The following is a 25789-nucleotide window of genomic DNA, read 5'->3' as shown; positions in this document are numbered from 1 at the left end:
CCAGCACTTTGGGAGGCTGAGACGAGCGGATCACGAGGTCAGGAGATCGAGACCATCCTGGCTAACACGGTGAAACCCCGTCTCTACTAAAAAATACAAAAAACTAGCCGGGCGAGGTGGCGGGCGCCTGCAGTCCCAGCTACTCGGGAGGCTGAGGCAGGAGAATGGCGTAAACCCGGGAGGCGGAGCTTGCAGTGAGCTGAGATCCGGCCACAGCACTCCAGCCTGGGTGACAGAGCGAAACTCCGTCTCAAAAAAAAAAAAAAAAGAAAGAAAGAAAATGGCAAAACAAAGGCACAAATCTAACAAATCTCACTTGACTCCGTAGGAAGGAATGAAGCTTTACACACAACAGGAACAAACCTGTCTTGCCAGATTTAAGGCCAGAGGGCAAGAAATGCATTTTTAACTATCACAACAATGATAATACCTTTGGCATTCAGTAAGAGTTTATTGGTAAAAATTCCAATTTCATAAAAATGAGTGTCTCTTCACTTATCTGTTAAGTTCTGTTCCCAAATTATTCCCCAGGATATTAAGCTTTATAGGCTGTTTTTTTGGGGAAAATATAACAAATAATGAATTTCTAAGTTTCAAGAAGAATTTGAAGAACAATGCTGTTCCTAGTTCTCCTTAGAGATGATACAACTCATTTCTGCAGTGATTATAATACAGCAGGAAGAGAGAAAGCTGTTATAATTTTATAAAAATATGTACATATTAAGCCATAAAAACTTGTTATGAAGAGAAGTTTAAAACTCACAAAAGTAATTTTCAAGGAACTCCCAACCTTCAGAAAAAGAGAAGACCTACAATCAGAGAATCTCACAATTACAAAGGATTGTAAAATTCTTTTTTTTTTTTTTTTTTTGAGACGGAGTCTCACTCTGTCGCCCAGGCTGGAGTGCAGTGGCCGGATCTTGGCTCACTGCAAGCTCCGTCTCCCGGGTTAACGCCATTCTCCTGCCTCAGCCTCCCCAGTAGCTGGGACTACAGGCGCCCGCCACCTCGCCCGGCTAGTTTTTTTGTATTTTTTTAGTAGAGAAGGGGTTTCACCGGGTTAGCCAGGATGGTCTCGATCTCCTGACCTCGTGATCCGCCCGTCTCGGCCTCCCAAAGTGCTGGGATTACAGGCTTGAGCCACCGCGCCCGGCCAGATTGTAAAATTCTTTAACCCAGAGTCTCCCAACTGTGACAGTACTGATATTTTGAGGTGGAAAATTATTTGTTGTGTGTGTATGTGGGCTCTTGTGTAGGATGTTTAGCAGTCTCCCTGGCCTCTACCCACTAGATGCCACATTTGACCCTGTGGGTCAAAATCAGCCTCAATTTTGCTGATTGAAGCTAATCAGCAAAACCACTAATCTAATCCAATCACTTGGTGATTATTCAGTTTATTCTTTACAATTTCAAAACACAGGAATTCACTTTCACACCTGTTGTATTCCATTAGCTGTTACAATTATTTATTTTGTTTTGTTTTGTTTTTTTGAGACATGGTCTTGCTGCAGTCTCCTACTCCTGGGCTCAAGCGATCCTCCCTCCTTAGCCTCCCAAGTGGCTGGGACTAGAGGCACACACCAGTTAATTTATTTTTAATTTTTTACCACTCCCAGCACTGAAGTTAAAATATGTAGATACAGCTTTAACTTAACACCACACTATCGAAAATGGTGCCTCTTCTTTTTTTTTTTGGAGCTGAAGTGCAATGGCGCGATCTCCGCTCACTGCAACCTCTGCCTCCTGGGTTCAAGTGATTCTCCTACCTCAGCCTCCCAAGTAGCTGGGATTACAGGTGCGTGCTGCCATTCCCAGCTAATTTTTGTATTTTTAATAGAGACGGGGTTTTGTCATGTTGGCCCGGCTGGTCTGAAACTCCTGACCTCAGGTAATCCACCCGCCTCAGCCTCCCAAAGTGTTGGGATTACAGGCACGAGCCACCGCACCCGGCCAGTGGTACCTCTTTCTAACCCTCAGTACTCTCTATCCCCTCTGCTTAAATTTAGTCTGTAACCGTATTTTCTAACATACTATGTATTTTCCTTGTTTATTGTCTATCTTATAATATTAGATTGTAAGCTTCATGAGGACAGAGATTTTCATTTTTTATTTACTGCCACATCCTTAGCATCTAGAACTGTATTTAGCACATACTAGATACCCAATATATATTTGATGAACAAACCGTGATGAATAAATGGCTTGTGGCAGAGGGTATATACTTTTTCTTTATTGTCCAAGGGAACTAGGCCAGGATCACAATATATTTACTTATCCTAAAGTACACAAAAAATCATTTTGGAATTGCTAACTCATACCTTTGCGGGGGAGAAAAAACTTACGTACTAAGTTTCATCTTTGTTTCTAGTTGCTTTAGGAAGGTAGATTTAATATCAGTAAAATCAACATTATTTTTATTTTTTTTTGTTTTTTTTTGTTTTTTTTTTTTTTGAGACGGAGTCTTGCTCTGTCGCCCGGGCTGGAGTGCAGTGGCCGGATCTCAGCTCACTGCAAGCTCCGCCTCCCGGGTTTACGCCATTCTCCTGCCTCAGCCTCCCTAGTAGCTGGGACTACAGGCGCCCGCCACCTCGCCCGGCTAGTTTTTTGTATTTTTAGTAGAGACAGGGTTTCACCGTGTTAGCCAGGATGGTCTCGATCTCCTGACCTCGTGATCCGCCCGTCTCGGCCTCCCAAAGTGCTGGGATTACAGGCTTGAGCCACCGCGCCCGGCCTATTTTTATTTTTAAAAATAAATATTCAGCTGGGTGCAGTAACTCATACCTGTAATCCCAGCACTTTGGAAGGTCGAGGCAAGAGAATCGCTTGAGGCCAGGGGTTTGAAACCAGCCTAGGCAACACAGTAAGACCCCCATCTCTACAAAAAATTAAAAAAAAATTAGCTGGGTGTGGTGGCATACCTGTAGTCCTAGCTACTTGGGAGGCCGAGGCAGGGGGATCTCTTGAGCCCAGGAGTTGGAGGCTGCAGTGAACTGCACCACTGCATTCCAGCGCCTGGATGACAGAGCAAGACCCTGTCTCAACAACAACAACAACAACAAAAAAAAAAAACAAAAAAAAAGAAAAGGAAAAAAAAATAACCTTGAAGGTTTCTCAGTATATAGGGAAGTATAACCTACCTGGATCTTGTGCCAATCATAGAGTTTCAGTCAATCACAGGCGGCCAACTGTTCAATTAAGGTAAACAAGTGGTAACTAATCTGGCTGTCTTTATACTTCACTTCTGACTTCTATATGTCACTTTCCTGTTTCTGTCCATAAATATTCTACCATGTGACAGCTCCAGGGTCACTCTGACCTTCTGGTTCTGAGGGCTGCCCAATTTGTGAATTATTCTTTGCTTGATCAAACTTTGTAAGGCCAGGCATGGTGGCTCACGCCTATAATCCCAGCACTTTGGGAGGCTGATGCGGGTGGATCACCTGAGGTCGGGAGTTTGAGATCAGCCTGGCCAATACAGTGAAACCCTGTCTCTACTAAAAATACAAAAAATTTCATTTTTTGGGCATGACGGCATGTGCCTGTGGTCCCAGCTACTTGGGAGGCTGAGACAGGAAAATCACTTGAACCTGGGAGGCGGAGGTTGCAATGAGCTGAGATCGTGCCACTGCACCACTGCACTCCAGCCTGGACGACAGGGTGAGACTCTTTCTCAAAAAAAAACAAATACAGGCCGGGCGCGGTGGCTCAAGCTTGTAATCCCAGCACTTTGGGAGGCCGAGACGGGCGGATCACGAGGTCAGGAGATCGAGACCATCCTGGCTAACACGGTGAAACCCCGTCTCTACTGAAAAATACAAAAAACTAGCCGGGGGAGGTGGCGGGTGCCTGTAGTCCCAGCTGCTCGGGAGGCTGAGGCAGGAGAATGGCGTGAACCCGGGAGGCAGAGCTTGCAGTGAGCTGAGATCCGGCCACTGCACTCCAGCCTGGGTGACAGAGCGAGACTCCGTCTCAAAAAAAAAAAAAACAAAAACAAAAAAAACTCTGTTAAACATAATTTGTCTAAAGTTTATCATTTAACAGTGGCCATTTAGGGAAAAACCTAAAAGGGGGTGAAGGAGTTAATCACACGGTTACCAGGCAGAGGTCATAGTAGGTTCACAGGCAGACACATGCCAGGAGTGTTCAGGAAGGAGAAAAGAGGTCAGGGCGGCTGCAGCCGTGTAAGTAAAGAGAATAGGACGGCCAGATTCAACAGGCTTTGCAGGACAAGGTAAGGGCTTTGGCTTTTCCTCTGAGTGAGATGGAAAGGAACTGGGCGGCTCTCAACAGAGAAATGACATGATCTCATTCACTTTTTAAAAGTTTTTTCTAAGAGACAGGGTCTCACTCTGAACGACTCCTGAATAGCTAGGACTACACGTACATGCTACCATGCCTAGCTAATTGTTTTTTGTTTTTTTTTTTGTAGAAATGAGGTCTTGCTATGTTGCCCAGGCTGTCTCAAACTCCTGGCCTCAAGTGATTCTCTCCCCTTAGCCTCCCAAACTGCTGGGATTATGGACATGAGCCACCACACCCAGCCCTCATTCATGTTTTAACAAGATCACACTGGCTGCCATGCTGAATACAGACTGAAGGGGACTAAGGAGGAAGTGAGAGATCAGTTAGGAGGCTCTGACTGGGTGCAGTGGCTCATGCCTGTGATCCCAGCACTGCCGGAGGCCAAGGCAGGCAGATCACTTGAGGTCAGGAGTTTGAGACCAGCCTGGCCAACATGGTGAAACCCTGTCTCTACTAAAAGCACAAAAATTAGCCAGGCGTGGTGGTGGGTGCCTGTAATTCCAGCTACTCAGGAGGCTGAGGCAGCAGAATCACTTGAGCCTGGGAGGCGGAGGTCTCAGTGAGCTGAGATGAGGCCACTGTGCTCCAGCCTGGGAGAGAGAGTGAGACTTCGTCTCAAAAAAATAAAATAAATAAAAACAAAACACTGAAATACTAGAAAACAGTGAATGAATAAATAATATGATTTTTCATCAGTGGTCATTCATTATTTTGCTTTTAGAAACCTGGAAGAAATTGTCTTCTTTGAGTTTCAAATGTTCTGGTAAATCTAGTCATTTCTTAGCTTCCTCAAAAATCACCTTGAATTGCTGAAATAAGTGACTCTAATGAATCAAAGTTCTTTTCTGGTCTGAGGTAGCCAACAATGGCCACACGCAGGATTTCCCCATAGAAATGCTCTTTGCAGGTATGCATGGTATGTGGTTCCATGGACTTCTTCGTATTTTCATAGTATGGGTTCCATCCTATGCTCACCACCATCTTCTGACCATCTCTACTTCCCACACTGGCCCAACCATAATAAATGCCACTGGATATATCAGCTGGCAGATTATTTACTTTGCTCAGGGAAATTAGCTGTGGGGGGATGCCCAGCTGCTTGTAGCCCCGGCCGAAGCCCCACACCACTTGGTCCCGGCAGGAGTAGGGTAGATGCCTCGTAATGCAGTCTGGTTGAGGCATGGGCTGTGGCCCGGTCCCTGCGTCCTAAGGAGCCGCCGTCCACGCGGTGCCTGGACCCTGGACCAGCTGCGGGGTGGGAAGGGGCGTGAGCTCTGTCTGCCATGGGGGGGGTGGGGGGGCACCAGGGGCCAGGTGACACCGATGACACGCCACAGAGGATTCCTGATGTCAGCAACCCAGGAGCTGGGTCTCCCGACCATTTTCATTTTCTTTCCTTCTTCCCCCACCTTTTATTTTATTTGTTTGTTTGTTTGTTTATTTATTTAGAGATGGAGTTTCCCTCTTGTTGCCCAGGCTGGAGTGCAGTGGCATGATCTTGGCTTACTGCAACCTTCACCTCCCAGGTTTAAGCAATTCTCCTGCCTCACTCTCCCAAGTAGCTGGAATTACAGGCACCTGCTACCACACCTGGCTAATTTTTTGTATTTTCAGTAGAGATGGGGTTTCACCAGGTTGGCTAGGCTGTTCTCGAACTCCTGACCTCAGGTGATCCACCTGTCTCAGTCTCTCAAAGTGCTGGGATTACAGGCGTGAGCCACCGCGTCTGGTCCAAAATTTATTTTTTATAGAGACGGGATCTCGCTATGTTGCCCAGGCTGGTTTCAAACTCCTGGCTCAAATGAATCTCCTGCCTTGACCTCCCAAACTGCTGGGATTACAGGGGTGAGCCACCACACCTGGCCTTGGACCATTTTCTGACAGGACAACAGATGATGCTCACAGTCAACACAGACCTGTAGGCTCTCCTATGTGTCAACTGTAATCCTACCCTCTTCTCACACACTCAAGAAAACACTTCAGGCCGGGCGCAGTGTTAGATATGGGGGAGTCTGCTGTAATCCTAAATTGCGCAAAGAGCTAGAAAGGAGACAAACAGGACACAGAGAGTAACACAGGGGTGGTATATATCTGGTAGGTAATGGGATGGCAGACACAGCAAATAAACAGCTTTGGACAATTTAAAAAGCAAAAGATTTCAACATATAGCCCATGAATTAGAAGTTTCATGGAAAGTTATATGAGTTGGTCCCTGTGAGTTATAATCTTTCTTTTTTTTTCTTTTTTTTTTTTTGAGACGGAGTCTTGCTCTGTCGCCTAGGCTGGAGTGCAGTGGCGCGATCTTGGCTCACTGCAAGTTCTGCCTCCCGGGTTCACGCCATTCTCCTGCCTCAGCCTCCTGAGTAGCTGGGACTACAGGTGCCCGCCACTGCGCCCGGCTAATTTTTTGTATTTTTAGTAGAGAGGGGTTTCACCGTGGTCTCGATCTCCTGACCTTGTGATCCACCCGCCTCGGCCTCCCAAAGTGCTGGGATTACAGGCGTGAGCCACTGCGCCTGGCGAGTTATAAGCTTTCAAATGCAAATACATATAAACTAATCTAAAGTGATTAAAATCAAGGTATTACAAATAACTGGTCTCAAGTATAGAAGATCCCACTAGATTGCCATTTGTTGTAATTTATGTAAAAAACAAGTCTTTTTCTGTACAGGAACTATTCTAATTTTTTTTCCCCAAGTGAACAAATCTCAAACTTGAGTTCTTTGAGTCGTGATACTCTTTGAAAACTACTCTCCTAGAAAGGCTGCAAAACTGCAAAGTGGGTTCATGAGGAAGACCTCAAAGGGAAGATCAGACTAGTGCAATAGTCCAGGTGAGCAATGGTAAGGCTTGATTTGGGGAAAAGGATATGGATATGGAGAAGAGGAAATGGATCCAAGAGATACTGAGGAGACAGACCAATGGTTCTGGATGGCAAAGCAGATGTGGAGCGGGTGAAGGCACGAAGAGCCTGTGATGACTCCTAGACTTCCATCCTGAGTTATTTATCCAGAATTCAACCTCTCCCCACTTCTCTCTAAGCACATGGCTGGTTCCTCTGGCCACCAGCCTCCATCCTGAAGCTATCTAGGAGCCATCCAATAGTAACCTTATTAACCTAAACTCAGGGATAGTTAAAACGGGCTCATTAGGAATAACAAAAGATACTACCACTCAGGAAATTCCAATGGTTTTAGGAACTGTGCCAGGAACCAGGGACAAAGGCCACATATATTTTTTATTATACCACATACAGAAATCCTATAACTTTAAAGCAAAAAAATCTAATAACCCGATTAAAAAATGGACAAAGAACCAGAACAGACATTTCTGCAAAGATAATATACAAATGGCCAACAAACATATGAAAAGATGTTCAACATCACTAATCATCAGAGAAACGCAAATCAAAGCCACAGTGAGATATCACCTCATACCCATTAGGATGGCTACTATCATAAAACAGAAAATAAGTGTTAGCGAGGATGTGGAAAAATGGGAACTTCTGTGTACCGTTGGTGGGATTATAAACGTTACAGTGTTATGGAAAACAGTATGGAGGTCCCCTAGAAAACTGAACAGAATTTCAAATGATCCAGCAATCCCATTTCTGGGTATATATCCAAAAGAATGGAAAGCAGGCTCTCAGATAGCTACACGCTCATTTTCATAGCACGACTCACAATAGTGAAAAGATGGAAGCAACTTAAGTGCCCATTAACAGATGAATGGATAAACAGAATGTGATATACACATATAATGGATTCAGTCATAGCAAAGTAAGGAAGGCATCATACATGCTGTATGGCATGGATGAAAGTCAAAGACATTCTACTAAGTGAAATAAGCCTGTCACAAGAAAAACAAGTAATATATGATTCGACTGGTATCAAGTATCTAAAGTAGTCAAATTCGTAGAAACTGAAAGTAGAATGGTGGTTACTAGGGGCTGCGGGAGAGGGAAAAGGGGAGTTTAATGAGAATAGAATCAGGTCTGCAATATGCAAAAGTACTGGAGATTTGTTTCACAACATTGTGAACATGTTTAACACTACTGAGCTTACACTTAAAATTATTAACATGGTACATTTTATGTCACATGTTTTTTAACACAATTAAAAAAAAAACAAGTTGGAAAACTGGCTATATTCTTGGTAAGCATTACTTTGGGCTAAATAACCTCTTAGAGTATATAAAACCACAAGGTAAATATAAAAACATTTTATACCCAGAAAACCTTGTTACCTGCAACAAACCCAACTACCAGATCTTTTCCAGTGGTAGAACGTTGACCTTTGACCCAGACTGCTTTGAGGCTATTAAAAGTGTAGAAATAGACAAAATTGGAGCAGCAGAGACTGGAAATCACTGGAAACCACCCTCGATATGGTGCCAGGCTAGGGGAAAAACACAATAAGCAAAGTAAAGGTCATGGACAAATTAGAAATTGGCAGAGAAATCCTAGGAAGGGCTGACCATCACTCACATGGTCTCAAGCTTCACTCCTACAACAATACAAGGGACTCCAAACTGTACACACACCTCACATTCTGAAGGATGTCCAAATCAAGGAATCTATTCTAGCACTAATGATACCAAAGAAACAACACAAAGTCTGACTGATTTATTAATTCCCTCCCTTAATTTTCTTTAGTAACGTTGGTATATAAAATTAGAGACAACTTCCTTATGGCTGTTAGTTAATAGAGTACCATTCATGTTTTATGACAGAGCAAGAACAGTTAAAATGAAGTAATTATAGAAAATAAGTACCGGAAAAAAAAAAAAAAAAAGATGGAATTCATAAGGGCACAGAAGCTCACAGGATTTGGCTACAGGCCAAATCTGGGGCAATTTGAATACCAAAATAATTAAGTAATCAATTGTAAACCACTGAAAAATAGACATTTCTGAGTCTATACCAATAATAAGTAACTAAATAAATGAAGTTCTCAAGAAGGGGAAGTCCTGCTTATAGCAGAATGCCAACACTGGTAAAATTGCCACTGTGGAGGCAATGCTGGAGTTGGAAAATTGTCATTTTGCAACTCGTGGTAAATTTAGCGGAGAAATGTTGACAAGGCGCAGGATATTTGTATTGTTTTAAAGTATCTCCACATAGACTGCTTACAGTTACAAGAGAAGAAAAAAGTAATCGCACAGTGGCCAAATCAAATTTAAGAAATCATAATTAGCGGCCGGGCGCGGTGGCTCAAGCCTGTAATCCCAGCACTTTGGGAGGCCCAGACGGGTGGATCACGAGGTCAGGAGATCGAGACCATCCTGGCTAACATGGTGAAACCCCGTCTCTACTAAAAAATACAAAAAACTAGCCGGGCGACGTGGCGGGCGCCTGTAGTCCCAGCTACTCGGGAGGCTGGGGCAGGAGAATGGCATAAACCCGGGAAGCGGAGCTTGCAGTGAGCTGAGATCCGGCCACTGCACTCCAGCCCGGGCAACCGAGCGAGACTCCGTCTCAAAAAGAAAAAAAAGAAATCATAATTAGCTAACCAAGGGCAGGCAGACAATATGTGAGTCAAGATGTGATACCTTGAGGACACAATATCACCTGTACATTATTCAGGCCAAGAATGTACAACCTCAATGGAATCATGAGGAAATGTGAGGCAAACTTAAAATGAGAAACATTCTTTTTTTTTTTTTTTTTTTGAGACTGAGTTTCACTCTTGTTGCCCAGGCTGGCGTACAATGGCGCGATCTTGGCTCACTGCAACCTCCACCTCCTAGGTTCAAGTGATTCTCCTGCCTCAGCCTCCACAGTAGCTGGGATTATAGGCATGCACCACCATGCCCAGCTAATTTTGTATTTTTAGTAGAGATGGGGTTTCTCCATGTTTGTCAGGCTGTCTCGAACTCCTGACCTCAGGTGATCCGCCTGCCTTGGCCTCCCAAAACGCTAGGATTACAGGTGGACTGTATTCTTTAAAAGTGTCAACATCATGGGGCTAAAGGCTTTGATGTATGTAACTTACTCTCAAATAATTCAAAGAAAATTTGTGTGTGGTGTGAGTAAGAAGGAGAAAAGGGAGGTGGGAGAGGGAGAGCATGAGCAAAAATGGTAAAACAAACAGGAAAAGATGTTAACAGATGAATCTGGGTAAAGCATATACTTATCTTCTTTGTACTAAGTTCAGTTTTGCAAATTTTTGTAAATTTAAAATTATTTCCAATAAAAAGCTAAAAAAAAGAAGTACATCATCTGTCTTAATGCACCTGACAGGAATGAACTAAACAACTATTATATTTTTTTCAGTTTACTGTATATAAAACAATGCATTTTAGTTTCATGGAAGACTCCATGATCAAGAATCAAATGGCTTAAGATAAATATTGTACAAAAATAAATAAAAAGAATCAAATGCCTCACTACAGATCTTTAAGAAACTGAAAACAATTATGTACTTATAAATCAGGCAATTATAAGTTTACAACATTACAGTGCTATGAAAATAGATAGAAAGTAAGCATAACTCTACTGGAGGCACAGGAATCTCCTAACAAGTTGCTTTGTTTAACGAAGGTGAAATGAGGTAGTACTCACAGTCCTTCTTCTTTAATGATCTCCAGGAGCACCATGTGTGTAGTTTTGGATTTCCTTTTCTCATCAACTACAAGACCAAACAATGCATGTTTATTTTATTTATTAATTAAAAAAAAATTTTTTTTTTGAGACAGCGTCTCACTCTGTCACCCAGGTTGGAGTGCAGTGGCGTGATCTCAGCTCACTGCAGCCTCCACCTCCTGGGTCCAAGCGATTCTCCTGTCACAGCCTCCCAAGTAGCTGGGATTACAGGTGCACACCACCATGCCCAGATAATTTTTGTATTTTAGTAGAGGTGGGGTTTCGCTATTTTGGTCAGGCTGGTCTCGAACTCCTGACCTCAGGTGATCTGCCCAACTCGGCCTCCCAAAGTGCTGGGATTATAGACATGAGCCACTGTGCCCCATCTATTTTTTAATATTTTTAGAGACAGAGTCTCACTATGTTGCCCAGGCTGGTCTCAAACTCTTGGGCTCAAGGGATCCTCATGCCTTGGCCTCCCAAAGTGCTAGGATTACAGGCATGAGCCACCACACCTGGCCTGTGTATGTTTAAACTAAATCCTTTGAGAATTATAATTGTCAGCATCAGCAAGTTTCACTAAAATGCCATTTACCTCACCTTTGAGCTCCCTAGGTTGCCCCAGAACTAAATGATCCCCCTGTGTGACCATGTGCTAAATTCCCACTGCAGATCCCTTGGCCTTCATCTGTTACTCATGAACATAAAGCAATCTAATGTAATTCCTAATTTCCAAAGGAAAAGACATGACAGAAACAATTTCTTTTCTTTTTTTTTTTTTTGAGACGGAGTCTCGCTCTGTTGCCCAGGCTGGAGTGCAGTGGCGCAATCTTGGCTCACTGCAAGCTCTGCCTCCTGGGTTCATGCCATTCTCCTACCTCAGCCTCCCGAGTAGCTGAGACTACAGATGCCCGCCACCACGCCCGGCTAATTTTTTGTATTTTTAGTAGAGACAGGGTTTTACTGTGTTAGCCAGGATGGTCTTGATCTCCTGACCTCATGATCCATCTGCCTCAGCCCCCCAAAGTGCTGGGATTACAGGCATGAGCCACCGCACCAAGCCTAATATATTTCTTGTATTTCATAAAGCTCTCTTGTTTTATTCAATTAATGTACATATTTTCTCATTTTAGCATCTTATAATGCAGAGAGGAAATAAATTACTCTCTACCTTTTACAGGAGAGGCTATAGACACAAAAGCTGGAAGGACAGATGTGGTCGGCAGCAAAGCCAGTATTAAAATTCAAGTTTCTTTTTTCTTTTTTTATTTTGAGACAGAGTCTCGCTTTGTCACCCAGGTTGGAGTGCCGTGGTGTGGTCTCGGCTCACTGCAACCTCTGCCTCCTGGGTTCAAGCTATTCTCCTGCCTTAGCCTCCCGAGTAGCTGGGATTACAGGCTCCTGCCACCATGCCCAGCTAATTTTTTTTTTTTATTTTTAGTAGAGACGGGATTTCACCCTGCTGGCCAGGTTGGTCTCGAACTCCTGACCTTGGTAGCCACTCGCCTTGGCTTCCCAAACTGCTGGGATTATAGGCATCAGCCACCATGTCCAAGCTAAAATTCAAGTTTCTTAAAGGGTTTTAGCCTTGTGTTCTGTCTCCTAATCTAAAAAATAAAAAGTCTCAAAAGGATGAGGACTGTGTTTTTCCTGGCATTCTCACTGAAAACAAAACTCACCTTAATTAACTCCAAATTTCCTACCCATACCTGAAAAGCAATTTTAGAACATAAAATATGCAAATTAACCAATTTCCTAAGAATTACAATTGGTACCAGTATGGCTTGTGGGATGGCAAACTGATAAACCCCTATAGAAGGCAATCTGAGGCCGGGCGCGGTGGCTCACGCCTGTAATCCCAGCACTTTGGAAGGCTGAGGCAGGCGGATCACCTGAGGTCAGGAGTTCGAGACCAGCCTGGCCAATATGGCGAAACCCCATCTTTACTGAAAATACAAACATTAGCTGGACAGGGTGGCGCAAGGCTGTAATCCTAGCTACTCGGGAGGCTGAGACAGGAGAATCACGTGAATCCAGGAGGCGGAGGTTGCAGTGAGTCGAGATTACGCCACTGCACTCCAACCTGGGCGTCAGAGAGAGACTCTGTCTCAAAAAAAAGAAGGCAATCTGGCAATAATTATCAAAATTACAAACACAATTACCCTTCAATGCAGTAATCCTACATCTGGGAATTTATCCCATAGAATTCACAGAAACAACGTGGCATAGGAACAAATCTATTCTTACATCATTTCTGTAATAACAAAAAGGGTGGAAACAACCCAAGAATCTACAACGGAGAAGGGCGACACAGACTATGGTGCATTCACACCACGCAACGCTCCACGGCTGTAAGACAGACGAAGACGCTCCCAATGCGCTGATTCGGAAGGCGTCTAAAACATACTGTTAAGTGAAAAGTTCAAAGTACAGGACAGCATGTAAAGTATGCTGTTTGTGTAAAAAAGAGAGAAAATTAAGACTATATATTCTTATTCGCTTGTTATCCCATAAAGAAAGTCTGCAAGGCTACTCAAGAAACTGATAAACGTTACCTGCAGTGAAGAGGCAAGGGAGACAGGGCAGACTAAGAGTGAGCATTTTCACTGCACTGTATACCTTTTTATATATTTTGCCTTTTGAATAATATAAAATTATTTATCCAAAAACTCTAAAATTAACCAAAAATAGTAGGCATGAAGGGTTTAACCTTTGAATTACTATTCAAAGCTAATCTTACTCATCTCTTCATGCAAGTTCTGGCATAGGTTTACAATTTCAACTTGAACAAATCTGAGGAAAAAACAGGCAAGAATCACAGTGAGTTGTAGAGTCTTATGAAGCTGCAAAGGCAGATTAGGACTACATGCCTACATTAGCAATGGCATTGAGTATGTGGCTCCAATATGTTCCTGTTCTGCCTCTTCTTTTGAGACCATCTAACTCCCTCAAAAAACTCTCCACTGTGTGCCTTAAAAAAGTCACATGGCTTCTTAGAAAAGGATTGTTAACGATTCAAAATTATTAATGCAAGTCCACTCAGGTTCTTAGATTAGAAAATGGCTGAGGGAGGCCGGGCGCAGTGGCTCAAGCCTGTAATCCCAGCACTCTGGGAGGCCGAGATGGGTGGATCACGAGGTCAGGAGTTCAAGACCATCCTGGCTAACACGGTGAAACCCCGTCTCTACTAAAAAATACAAAAAACTAGCCAGGCGAGGTGGCGGGCGCCTATAGTCCCAGCTACTTGGGAGGCTGAGGCAGGAGAATGGCGTGAACCCGAGAGGAGGAGCTTGCAGTGAGCTGAGATCTGGCCACTGCACTCCAGCCTGGGTGACAAGAGCAAGACTCCATCTCAAAAAAAAAAAAAAAAAAAGAAAAGAAAATGGCTGAGGCTATGACTCATCCAGGAATGACTCTGTTAATTAAGAAACATATCTTCTGGAAAGAAAAGGAAAATAAAACTTAAAAAAAAAAAAGGAAACAATGATGACCAGTATTTAAAGTCAATGGTGGATCTCTATAGTATCAGAAATCATAGATTAATTCAGAAATCACTAGACTGGGGTAGAGGTCGAGGTGAGCCAGGCCTGTATGCCCGGCCAGCCCTTCCTCCGCAGCCAACAAAAGCACGTGAGTTTTTCTTGCTGTGGCCACAGAGACATCTGATAAAGCCTTTGCCCCATGGGCACCTCTGGCTTTCCCGCCCTGACCTGCAACCTCCGCGAGGGCTGTAGAGTAAGCACTGCCTCTGCATCCCAGGAGGAGCAGCGGTCCTGAGCATCTTAGATCTGCATAGAAGGGGGCACTGCCCGTTCTCATTTCCAGGCTAAAGCCACCCCAGAGTGTGGCTTCACAGGGTATGTAGAGAAAACCGCAAGCAGCTCATCTAAGGAATGAGTTTGAAAGATCCCCGCTTAGCTCTGATAGAAATACACCTGCTCTGGAAATTCAAAGGGGCTGTTGATGTGGCCTTGATCTTTGCCTGTCTTGTCATCAGTTGTCAGCAACAACTGGGCAAAAAGCTCTGGCAAAGGTCGGAGGCAAATTGAGTCCATAGAGCTACAGTCCACCCTTTACCCTGGGTGTTAGAGAACTCATCTCAGACAGAGAAAGTAACATGGCCTGATGTGCACCATTGGTTCCTCGGAGCCTTTTCCCCATCTGCCTCTTTCAGATCATCAATGGGCAGAAGCAAGAGTGAAAGCTTCCTTCCCCACCGTAATCTGGAGCAGGAAGTCAAGGTGCCTCTAGAGTGGGAAAGGGGGTGGCAACTTTAGGCCCCCGTCTACCAGGTATCTATCTTCTCCCTCTTCTACAACTTATTTCAAACTTCTGAGATACAGTTTCAAGCTGAAAAGCTTATTTTCTCAGTCAAAACTTGTTCCCCCTTAACCCTATCCCCCCTAAAAAAATAAAATCACACATACATTAAAAAAAGAAAAAAAAAAAAAAAAAAAAGAGGCTGAGTGCGGTGGCTCATGCCTGTAATCCCAGCACTTTGGGAGGCCAAGGCAGGAGATCACCTGAGATCAGGAGTTCAAGACCAGCCTGGCCAATATGGTGAAACCCCATTTCTACTAAAAAAGAGGTTCCTGTAATCCCAGCAACTTGGGAGGCTGAGGCAGGAGAATCGCTTGAACCCAGGAGGCGAAGGTTGCGGTGAGTCGAAATCACGCCATTGCACTCCAGCCTGGGCTACAAAAGTAAATCTCCGTCTAAAAAAAAAAAAAAAAAAAAGAAGAAGAAAAGAAATTACTAGAGAAAACGTTTGCTTCCTGACACCAAATGAATAGGAATATGATTTCTACAAAAGATAAATACTCACCCTGAAGTCGAAGTCTAGCTGTATCCAGGGGAAAAAACACTGTCATTGCTGTCACGCTTCCCTGAAAAGTTTGAAAAAGGCCATGACAGTATCACAAACATAGTAAGTCACAACTTTTTTTTTTTTTTTTGAGACAGGATCTTGCTCTGTCATCTAGGCTGGAGTGCCGTGGCGTGGATGTGGTTTATAGCAGCCTCAAACTCTTGGGCTCAAGTGATCCTGCCTGCCACCTCAGTTTCTCAAGTAGTTGGGGTTACAAGCACATACCATCCAGGTGCACAGCACCATGTTTGGCTAATTTTTAAATTTTTCTGTAAAGATGCGGGTCTCACTTTGTTGCCCAGGCTGGGAGTCACAACTTTTTTTTTTTTTTTTTGAGATGGAGTCTCGCTCTGTTGCCCAGGCTAGAGCGCAGTGGTGTGATCTCGGCTCACTGCAACCTCCGCCTCCCAGGTCCAAGCGATTCTTCTGCCTCAGCCTCCTGAGTAGCTGGGATTACAGGCGCCTGCCACCGTGCCAGACTAATTTTTGTATTTTTAGTAGAGATGGGGTTTCACCATGTTGGTCAGGCTCGTCTCAAACTCCTGACCTCGTGATCTGCCCACCTCGGACTCCCAAAGTGCTGAGATTACAGACGTGAGCCACTGTGCCTGGCTGGGAGTCACAACTTTTAAATGAACAAAAATTTATTATTAGCAATGGATCAAATCAGATTTTCAGTGAACAAATGCATACAATATTTTAATCTATTAGGATTAGTAATATTGAAGGTTCTACTATGCTTTAGTAGAAGTATTTAATTTTTCAGAAGAAAACTCCTCTTTCTCTCCTCTCAGACACTGAAAAAGAAAATGTATTTCCCTGCATATGACAAACTAAGGGTTTGCAACCTAGGACACATGTCAAAGATAGCAGGCAAATGGATTTTTAACCTTCTACAGGTCAGTTTCTGCTATCATGAGCACTCCCTGATAACCCCCAAAACCAAAATACCCAGTAATTAAACAGATACACACTTTTATTCTGTGCTTAATACATTCACCACAAAGTGAAAGGACATGTAAGAATCATATTGTCTTTGAAATAGTGGTTTGTTTGTGTTTTAAATTAGACAGGAACAATCTCTTTGCTAACAATTCTTTAAGCTCATCCAGGATAACACAATGACACAAATTATCAATGAAAAAAACAAGCAAACAACAGTCTTTCCACTCAGAAGGTCATATATAAAAACCACAAGCAGCCGGGCGCGGTGGCTCAAGCCTGTAATCCCAGCACTTTGGGAGGCCGAGACGGGCAGATCACGAGGTCAGGAGATCGAGACCATCCTGGCTAACACGGTGAAACCCCGTCTCTACTAAAAAATACAAAAAGCTAGCCGGGCGAGGTGGCGGGCGCCTGTAGTCCCAGCTACTCGGGAGGCTGAGGCAGGAGAATGGCGTAAACCCGGGAGGCGGAGCTTGCAGTGAGCTGAGATCCGGCCACTGCACTCCAGCTCGGGCGACAGAGCGAGACTCCGTCTCAAAAACAAAAACAAAAACAAAAACAAAAAACCACAAGCATACATTTAAGGATGAAACCTATATGCATGAAACTTCCATTTTGGTTTATGGTTCTCAACCCAGATGCATACCCACTGGTATAGCAAGTTTCAGACTGCTGATCTAATAATGGTTACAAAAAAATAACCAATGAATTAGTTAATTATTTTAGAGACAGGGTCTTGCTATGTCATCTAGGCTGCAGTGCAGTGGCAAGATCATAGTTTGCTGTAACCTTGAACACCTAGGCTCAAGCAATTTTCCTGCCTCAGCATTCCAAGTATTTAGGACTACAGATGTGTGTCAGCACACCCACAGAGTCTCACTATATTTGCCCAGGCTGACCTCAAACTCCTGGCCTCAAGTGATTCTCTGGCCTCAGCTTCCTAAAGTGCGGGAGTACTAGGTGTGAGCCACTGCACCTGGCTTCATACAATATTTTAATCATGAGGTGGAGGCTGCAGTGAGCCGAGATCGCGCCACTGCACTCCAGCCTGGGGGACAGAGCAAGACTCTGTCTCAAAAAAAAAAAATGAAAAAAAATTGAAAAAAAATTGAAAAAAGGCCAGGCACGATGGCTCATGCCTGTGATCAATCCCAGCACTATGGGAGGCCGAGGTGGGCGGATCATGTCAGGAGTTTGAGACCAGCCTGACCAACATGGTGAAACCCCCCTGTACTAAAAATGCAAAAAAACTAGCCGGGCCTGGTGGCACATGCTTGTAATCCCAGCTACTCGGGAGGCCCAGGCAGGAGAATTGCTTGAACCAGGGAGGTGGAGGTTGCAGTGAGCTGAGATCATGTCACTGCACTCCAGCCTGGGCAAGAGAGCAAGATTCTGTCTCAAAAAAACACACACACACACACATACACATAAATCAAGATAAACAGGAACTAGGTCAACTTTAATGATAAATAAGAAAATTTGGCAGGCCTATTATCAATTTAAATAGGTCAGCCTCCAAGACAAGGGAGAATATTCTAATATTTGTATTCTTCAAAACGCATATTAAATGTTACCTCTCCCTACCTATCAGCTTACAATTGGTTGTTCAGTCCTTAGGTTGCCATAGCACTTATTTATGGCTCTTTCAGCACATATACTACAGTGAAATCCAACCCTTCTGCTAATTTGTGAGAATATTCATTCTATATCTGTGCACATCCTAGATTCTCAATTAAACATTTATTCAATTCACTGTACTTTCACTTATTTATGTTGTGATGACCCCAACATAAATGTTCTTTTCTAGTCATGATAAATGATTAAATGATATTCAATGTTTCAAGAAATGATACTCAACGACTAAATGATATTCAATGTCTCACAAAACACTGAACCCACAAAGCTTTACAAATCCTATAAATCCCTGCATCCAGCATCCTTTTTCATCTTCAGGAGGCAATTTCCAAGAAAAACGGGAGCTGGAAAGTTAGAGAAAGCTTATTAAGTTTGTTATGGCTCTGGCATTGGTTTTCTATCGCATGGTACTGCATTTCTTTTTTTTAAGATGGAGTCTTGCTCTTGTCGCCCAGGCTGGAGGGCAATGGCAGGATTTCGGCTCACTGCAAACTCCACCTCCTGGGTTCAAGCGATTCTCCTGTCTCAGCCTCCTGAGTAGCTGGGGTTAAAGGTGCCTGCCACCATGCACGCCTGGCTAATTTTTGTATTTTTGGTAGAGAAAGGGTTTCACCATGTTGGCCAGGCTGGTCTTCAACTCCTGACCTCAGGTGATCCATCTGCCTCGGCCTCCCAAAGTGCTGGGATTACAGGTGTGAGCCACCGTGCCCGACCTGATTTGAATTTTCATATGCCAGTTCTTGAGGTAGTAATAGACCTCAATAGGTAGTGAGTCAAGTTCGTGCCACTGCACTCCAGCCTGGGCAACAAGTGGGAAACTCTATCTCAAAAAAAAGAAAAACAGAAAATTCAAATGAGTAACACCAAGTAACCGTTTTATAAATTTAGTAGTATTAGAAAGACTGGATCAAGAGGGTTAGCTGAAAACCCACCACTGCCTCCTCCCTACTCCAATGATTAATAATGAGAACAGATTTATATATAAAAGGACTATATAGAAAAACAAAAACGGGTCTAATTGGTAGATGAGAATTAAAAGAATACCAGAGTGAGACATTTTAAAATTTATTTATTTATAAGTGCCATATAATAACTGTACATGTTTATGGGGTGCAGTGGGGTGTTTCCATGCATGTATACACTGTATAATGATCAAACTGGGGTAATTACCACACCCATTACTTTAAACATCATTTCTTTGTGGTGATAACATTTGAAATCTTCTAGCTGTGCTGAAATAAGCACAACATTGTTATTTGCTATAATCACCATACTTTGTAATAGAACACCAGAACTTATTCATGTCTAACTTTTTCCTTTTCTTTTTCTTTTTTGTGACAGAGTCTTGCTCTGTCGCCCAGGCTGGAGTGCAGTGGCCCAATCTCAGCTCACTGCAAGCTCTGCCTCCTGGGTTCAAGCGATTCTCCTGCCTCAGCCTCCTCTGTAGCTGGGACTACAGCCATGCGCCACCATGCCCGGCTAATTTTTTGTATTTTTTGTAGAGATGGGGTTTCACCATGTTAGCCAGGATGGTCTCAATCCCCTGACCTCGTGATCCGCCCGTCTCGGCCTCCCAAAGTGCTGGGATTACAGGCGTGAGCCACCGCGCCCGGCCAACTTTTTCTTTTTTAAAAGAGATGGGGTCTCCCTGTGTTGCCCAAGTTGGTCTTGAACTCCTGGGTTCAGGCAATCCTCCTGCCTCAGATTCGCAAATAGCTGGAACTGCAGCCCTGTGCCACCACCGTACCCAGCTGAAATGAAACTTTGTGGCCTCTCCTGGTCCCCTTCTCCTTCGTACCATCTCCAGCCCCTGGTAACCACTATTCTACTCTCTACTTCTATAAAATCAATTTAGATTCTACTTATGAGTAAGATCATGCGGTGTTTGTTCTTCTGTGCCTGGCTTATTTCACTTAACATAATATTTATTGTCCAGGTTCATCCACGTCACCACAAATGGCAGGATTTCATTCTGTTTTACAGCTGAATAAAATTCTCATTGTGTATACTTACATTTTTCTTATCCATTCATCTGTAGATCAGCATTGATTCCACATCTTTTCTATTGCAAATAGCACTGCAATTAACACAGATATGCAGAGGTCTCTTTGACATGCGGATTTCATTTGCTTTGAATATATACCCAGTAATGGGATTGCTGGATTATATGGTAGTTCTATTTTTAATATTTTGAGGAACCTCCATACTGTTTCCATAATGGCTGTACCAATTTACATTCCCATCAACAGTGTGCAAGTTCTTTTCTCGGCCGGGCGCGGTGGCTCAAGCCTGTAATCCCAGCACTTTGGGAGGCCGAGACGGGCGGATCACGAGGTCAGGAGATCGAGACCATCCTGGCTAACACAGTGAAACCCCGTCTCTACTAAAATATACAAAAAACTAGCCGGGCGAGGTGGCGGGCGCCTGTAGTCCCAGCTACTTGGGAGGCTGAGGCAGGAGAATGGCGTAAACCCGGGAGGCGGAGCGTGCAGTGAGCTGAGATCCGGCCACTGCACTCCAGCCTGGGCGACAGAGCGAGACTCCGTCTCAAAAAAAAAAAAAAAAAAAAAGTTCTTTTCTCTGTATCCTCACCAGCATTTGGCTAGTTTTTGGCTTTTTTTTTTTTTTTTTTAAATGGCTAAGTTGGAAAGTGGCTCACCATATGTACACATTTCCACTATGTCGGATCTCACTTCTAGTTTCCAGCTGAGCCATCTGAGGTGACTGGGCAGGTCCTTTCTCTGAATGTTTCATTTCCCATAAATGAGAAAATAGGTGGAGGACCTTAGAGTTTTGATGCGAATAATGGCTATTAGATATCCTCAAGAGCTTTTTCTCCAGACGACATGGACACAGGCACACTGGGTTCTGCTTTCCTTATATCCCACTTCTGAGCCCAGGCCCTGTTCCTCTCACTTTCAATCCCAATTCGGGTTCCAAAGGAATAGCAAAAGGAGTCCTTTTAATAATATCTAGTGCTCCTTTGTCCTGAAATCTGGCTAAGGGAGGATTTCAGGGCCTCAGCTGGTTGAGGGAAGGTAGAGGCAATCCATCCTTGCCCATCTACCCACCCAACCTTAGAGCAAGTGAGTACTTGGGGCTCTCTGGTACCTAGACATGCAAGTTCATTCTACCAGGGCCCCTGTCAAGGAATGGGATCCCTATTTTCTGTCCTTTTTATAACAGTCAATCTAATTGGGGTGTGCTGATATCCCATTGTGATTTTGACTTGCATTTCTCTAATGATTAGTGATGTTGAAGTTTTTTTTATATATCTGTTGGCCAATTCTATGTCTTCTTTTGAGAAATGTCTATTCAGAGCTTTTTTTTTTCCTTAATTATTTACTTGGTTTTTGTTTGTTTGCTTTGTTTTGTTTTTGCTATTGAGTTGACTTGCTTATATATTCTGGATATTAACCTCTTGTCACATGCATAGTTTGCAAATAGTTTCTCCTATTGTATAGGCTGTCTCTTCACTCAGGCCAGCCATTGTGCCAGGCCTGAAGTGTTTTACTGAGTCTGTGAGAAAAGGGTGGGGTTACAGTTGACATGCAGGAGAGCTTCCAGGTCTGTGTCAACTGTGAGCATCATTTGTTGTCTTGTCAGAAAATGGTCCAAGGCCAGGTGCAGTGGCTCACCCCTGTAATCCCAGCACTTTCGGAGGTCAAGGCAGGAGGATCACTTGAGCCAGGAGTTCAAGACCAGCCTGGGCAACATAGCAAGACCCTGTCTCTATAAAAAAGGTGAAAAAAAAGAGAAGGAAGGAAGGAAAGAAAAAGACAATGGTTTAGAACTGCTATTCTGAAGAAAGCATTATTGGCTGGGCACAGTGGCTCACGCCTGTAATCCCAGCACTTTGGGAAGCCGAGGTGGTAGATCAATTGAGGTCAGGAGTTCGAGACCAGCCTGGCTAAAACAGTGAAATTCTGTCTCTACTAAAAATACAAAAATTAGCTGGGAATAGTGCCACACACCTGTAATCCTAGTTACTTGGGAGGCTGAGGCAGGAGAATCACTTGAACCTGGGATGCAGGAGAATTGCTTGAACCAGAGGTTGCAGTGAGCTGAGTTTGTGCTACTAAACTCTACCCCGGGCAACAGAGTGAGTGAGACTTTGTCTCAAAAAAAGGTAGCAGAGGAATACAGAAGAGTAGTGGGAATGTTGCATTGTGATGAGGACTCAACCCACCATTGCTGGCTTTGAAGATGGGATAAAAAGCCACTAGCCAAGGAATGTGGCGGCCTCTAGAAGCTAAAAAGGCAAGCAAATGGTTTATCCTCTAGAGCACACATGTTCAGCCTTTTAGGGATAATCCTGGGACACTGGAAGAAGAATTGTCTTGGGCCCACATATAATACACTAATACTAACGAAAGCTGATGAGTTTAAAAAAAGATCCATGCATAATTTTTGTGATATCCGCTACAACAGATAAGCAAAAAAGTCCTTGCATTCAAAGGACTGGACACAGTCGCAGGCCTGGAGCCTCCAAAAAGGAACACAGCTCTGCTGACACTTCGATTTCAACTCTGTGAGACCTGCATCGGTCTGATCTACAGATCTACAACACCTACAGATAATAAATTTGTGTTATTTATGTCTGTGGTCATTTGTTACAGCAGCAATAGAAAACTAATAATACAACAGAATTACTACTATACAAATGGTGGACACAAACCCCGGGAAGCAGAAGGAAGCCCTGGGCCAACTTTCAGGTTGATTGGCTGGGTGCCACAGTAATACCAGACAGGCAGTACCAGTCCCAGCTAGTAACTGTGAGTTGCCAAAGGTGACTTGGAGCACCCAGTTGGAACAGGAAATTCTGTGCCTAGAAAGCTAACCATTATCATATTTTGCCAGAGACCCATTCCACCTTTTTGCTACAATCCCTGGAGGCTGGAAGCAGTAAACAGATAGGCAGAGGCAGGGGGAAAGCTGTGAAGTGAGGAGGAAACTAAAAGCTGACCACTTTTAACCAATTAAAGGAGATTTGTTTACACACACACGTATGGATTTGTTTTAGGCTTTGTTAGAAAACATAAGTGTAAATGTGAGGGTTAAATATTTAAAGTTGAAATGTAGGCTTCCATTTCCAGCAATATGGTAGCCTAGACAACATGCTACAAAATACCTAGAAATGTTGAATAAAATATATATAACAAATATCCTTTAAATGCTTAGCTGAGCTCACAAGAAAGTAAGGGAAATCCCCTGGGGCCAGGAAGAAGATTAAAAACCTACAGGGTTATGAAGTCTCTTCTATTTTGGTTGTCTGAGGATTTTTTTGCCAGTCTAATTGCTCAAGGGGCTTTAAAAAAACAGGTGGAATTAACATATTATAAAATCAACCATTTAAAAGTATTCCATTCTATAAATTCATAATATTGTTCAACCACCACCAAAGTTCCAAAATATTTTCATCATCCCAAAGAAAATCTCATACCCATTAAGCAGGTACTCCCCACTTCCCCTCTTCACTCAGTTTCTGGCAGCCACTAATCTGCTTTCTGTCTCTATTCTGGATATTTACTCTAAAGGAAATCATATAACCTGTGACTTTTTGCTACTGGCTTTTATTTTCTTGTCTTAGAGATAGGGTCTTGCTATGTTGCCCAGGCTGGAGTGCTGTCTGTACCTATTCATAGGCACAATCATGGTACACTACAGCCTTGAACTCCTGGCTCAAGTGATCCTTCTGCCTCACTCTCCCAAGTAGCTATGACTACTGATGATTGCCACCACGCCCGGCCATGGCTTCTTTACACTTATCATGCTTTCAAGGTTCACCCATCCTGTAGCACGTATAAATTCTTCATTCCTTTCTATAGCTGAGTATTCCATTGAGTGTATATGCCACATTTTATCTATTCAAAATGGTTTGGAATGAGATAGAGGTGGTGGTTGTACAACATTGTGAATATATTAAATACCACTGAACTATACTTGAAATAATTTTATGTTGTATGAATTATATCTCAATTAAAAAAATTTAATCCTCACAACAACCCAATGAAGCAGGCACTATCATTCTCTTTATTTTACAAACGAGGAAGCAGATGCCCAAAGGTACAGCAATTTTCCTAAAGTCAGATAGTTTGTGACAGAATCAGTATTTGAACACAGGCAGCCTGACTACACAGCTCATGCTCTTACTATAATGAAAACTTTTAAAAAATTATAGAATTAAATCAAAAATAAATTAAAAATAATATAGAAATAAAAATTAGAGGCCGGGCACGGTGGCTCACGCCTGTAATCCCAGCACTTTGAGAGGCTGAGACGGGCGGATCACGAGGTCAGGAGATTGAGACCATCCTGGCTAACACGGTGAAACCCCATCTCTACTAAAAATACAAAAAACCAGCCGGGCGAGGTGGCGGGCGCCTGTAGTCCCAGCTACTCCGGAGGCTGAGGCAGGAGAATGGCGTAAACCCAGGAGGCGGAGCTTGCAGTGAGCTGAGATCCGGCCACTGCACTCCAGCCCGGGCGACAGAGCAAGAATCCGTCTCAAAAAAAAAAAAATATATATATATATAGAGAGAGAGAGAGAGAGAATTAAATTAAAAATAAATTAAAAATAATATAGAAATAAAAATTAGAGGCCAGGCACAGTGGCTCACGCCTGTAATTCTACCACTTTGGGAGGCTGAGGTGGGCAGATCATGAGGTCAGGAGATCGAGACCATCCTGGCTAAAACGGTGAAACCCCATCTCTACTAAAACTACAAAACATTAGCCGGGTGTGGCAGCATGCGTCTGTAGTCCCAGCTACTCGGGAGACTGAGGCAGGAGAATGGAGCGAACCCGGGAGGCGGAGCTTGCAGTGAGCCGAGATCGCGCCACTGCACTCCAGGCTGGGCAACAGAGCGAGACTCTGTCTAAAAAAAAAAAAAAAAAAAAAAAAGAAATAAAAATTAGAAAATAGTATTAATATAGAATCTATTTTATGTGTCCATTTTTTTTAATGAACTAGTCTGAAAATACAGCATAGAGCCTGGTATAGCATAAGCCCTGAACTTGTTAATGAATGTATAAATGTGTACCTTTACAGACAAGTTTATATCTACAAGATAATGTACTCCAGGCTGGGTACAGTGGCTCACACCTGTAATCCCAGCACTTTGGGAGGCCAAGGCAGGCAGATCACAAGGTCAGGAGATCAAGACCATCCTGACTAACATGGTAAGACCCCGTTTCTACTAAAAATACAAAAAATTAGCCAGGTGTGGTGGTGGGCACCTGTAGTCCCAGCTACTCGGGAGGCTGAGGCAGGAGAATGGTTTGAACCCGGGAAGCAGAGCTTGCAGTGAGCGGAGATCGCGCCACTGCACTCCAGCCTGGAAGACAGAGCAAGACTTCGTCTCAAAATAATAATAATTAAAAAAAAAAAGATAATGTACTCCAAATGCTGAAAGTAAATTTAGAATACAGCATTCTATACCTCAGGGGCTTGCTGT

General features: G+C 43.4%; 3 protein-coding genes across 4 annotated transcripts in view; 1 reads left to right on the top strand and 2 right to left on the bottom strand.

Annotated features, from left to right (window-relative positions):
* Positions 1-25789, bottom strand: part of SLC25A17 (solute carrier family 25 member 17) — a 54064-nt gene that overhangs the window by 14634 nt on the left and 13641 nt on the right. Inside the window, exons 2-5 of one of the 2 annotated variants that reach the window (XM_033233843.1) lie at positions 20346-20409; positions 15711-15771; positions 10865-10931; positions 8548-8699 (exon numbers count right to left, since the gene is read on the bottom strand). In XM_033233843.1, the coding sequence (XP_033089734.1) occupies positions 8548-8699; positions 10865-10931; positions 15711-15771; positions 20346-20360 (295 nt within the window). In that variant the 5' untranslated portion in view covers positions 20361-20409. The remainder of the gene's footprint in view (positions 1-8547; positions 8700-10864; positions 10932-15710; positions 15772-20345; positions 20410-25789) is intronic. The other variant, XM_033233842.1, reaches the window with a different exon arrangement.
* Positions 4995-5735, bottom strand: LOC117096440 (riboflavin kinase-like). The gene is given in 2 exon segments (XM_033233844.1): positions 4995-5096; positions 5098-5735. Coding segments are annotated over 2 exon segments (489 nt in total). The 5' UTR covers positions 5485-5735.
* JTB (jumping translocation breakpoint) lies at positions 14567-15034 on the top strand. The gene is given in 4 exon segments (XM_033234137.1): positions 14567-14620; positions 14672-14777; positions 14780-14918; positions 14920-15034. Coding segments are annotated over 4 exon segments (354 nt in total). The 3' UTR covers positions 14975-15034.

This window comes from Trachypithecus francoisi, unplaced genomic scaffold (genome assembly GCF_009764315.1).
Source record: "Trachypithecus francoisi isolate TF-2019V2 unplaced genomic scaffold, Tfra_2.0 Lachesis_group14, whole genome shotgun sequence".
NCBI classification, from domain to species: Eukaryota; Metazoa; Chordata; class Mammalia; order Primates; family Cercopithecidae; genus Trachypithecus; species Trachypithecus francoisi.
The sequence above is the reverse complement of the archived record's forward strand: the minus strand, read 5'-3'. Positions and strand labels throughout refer to the sequence as shown.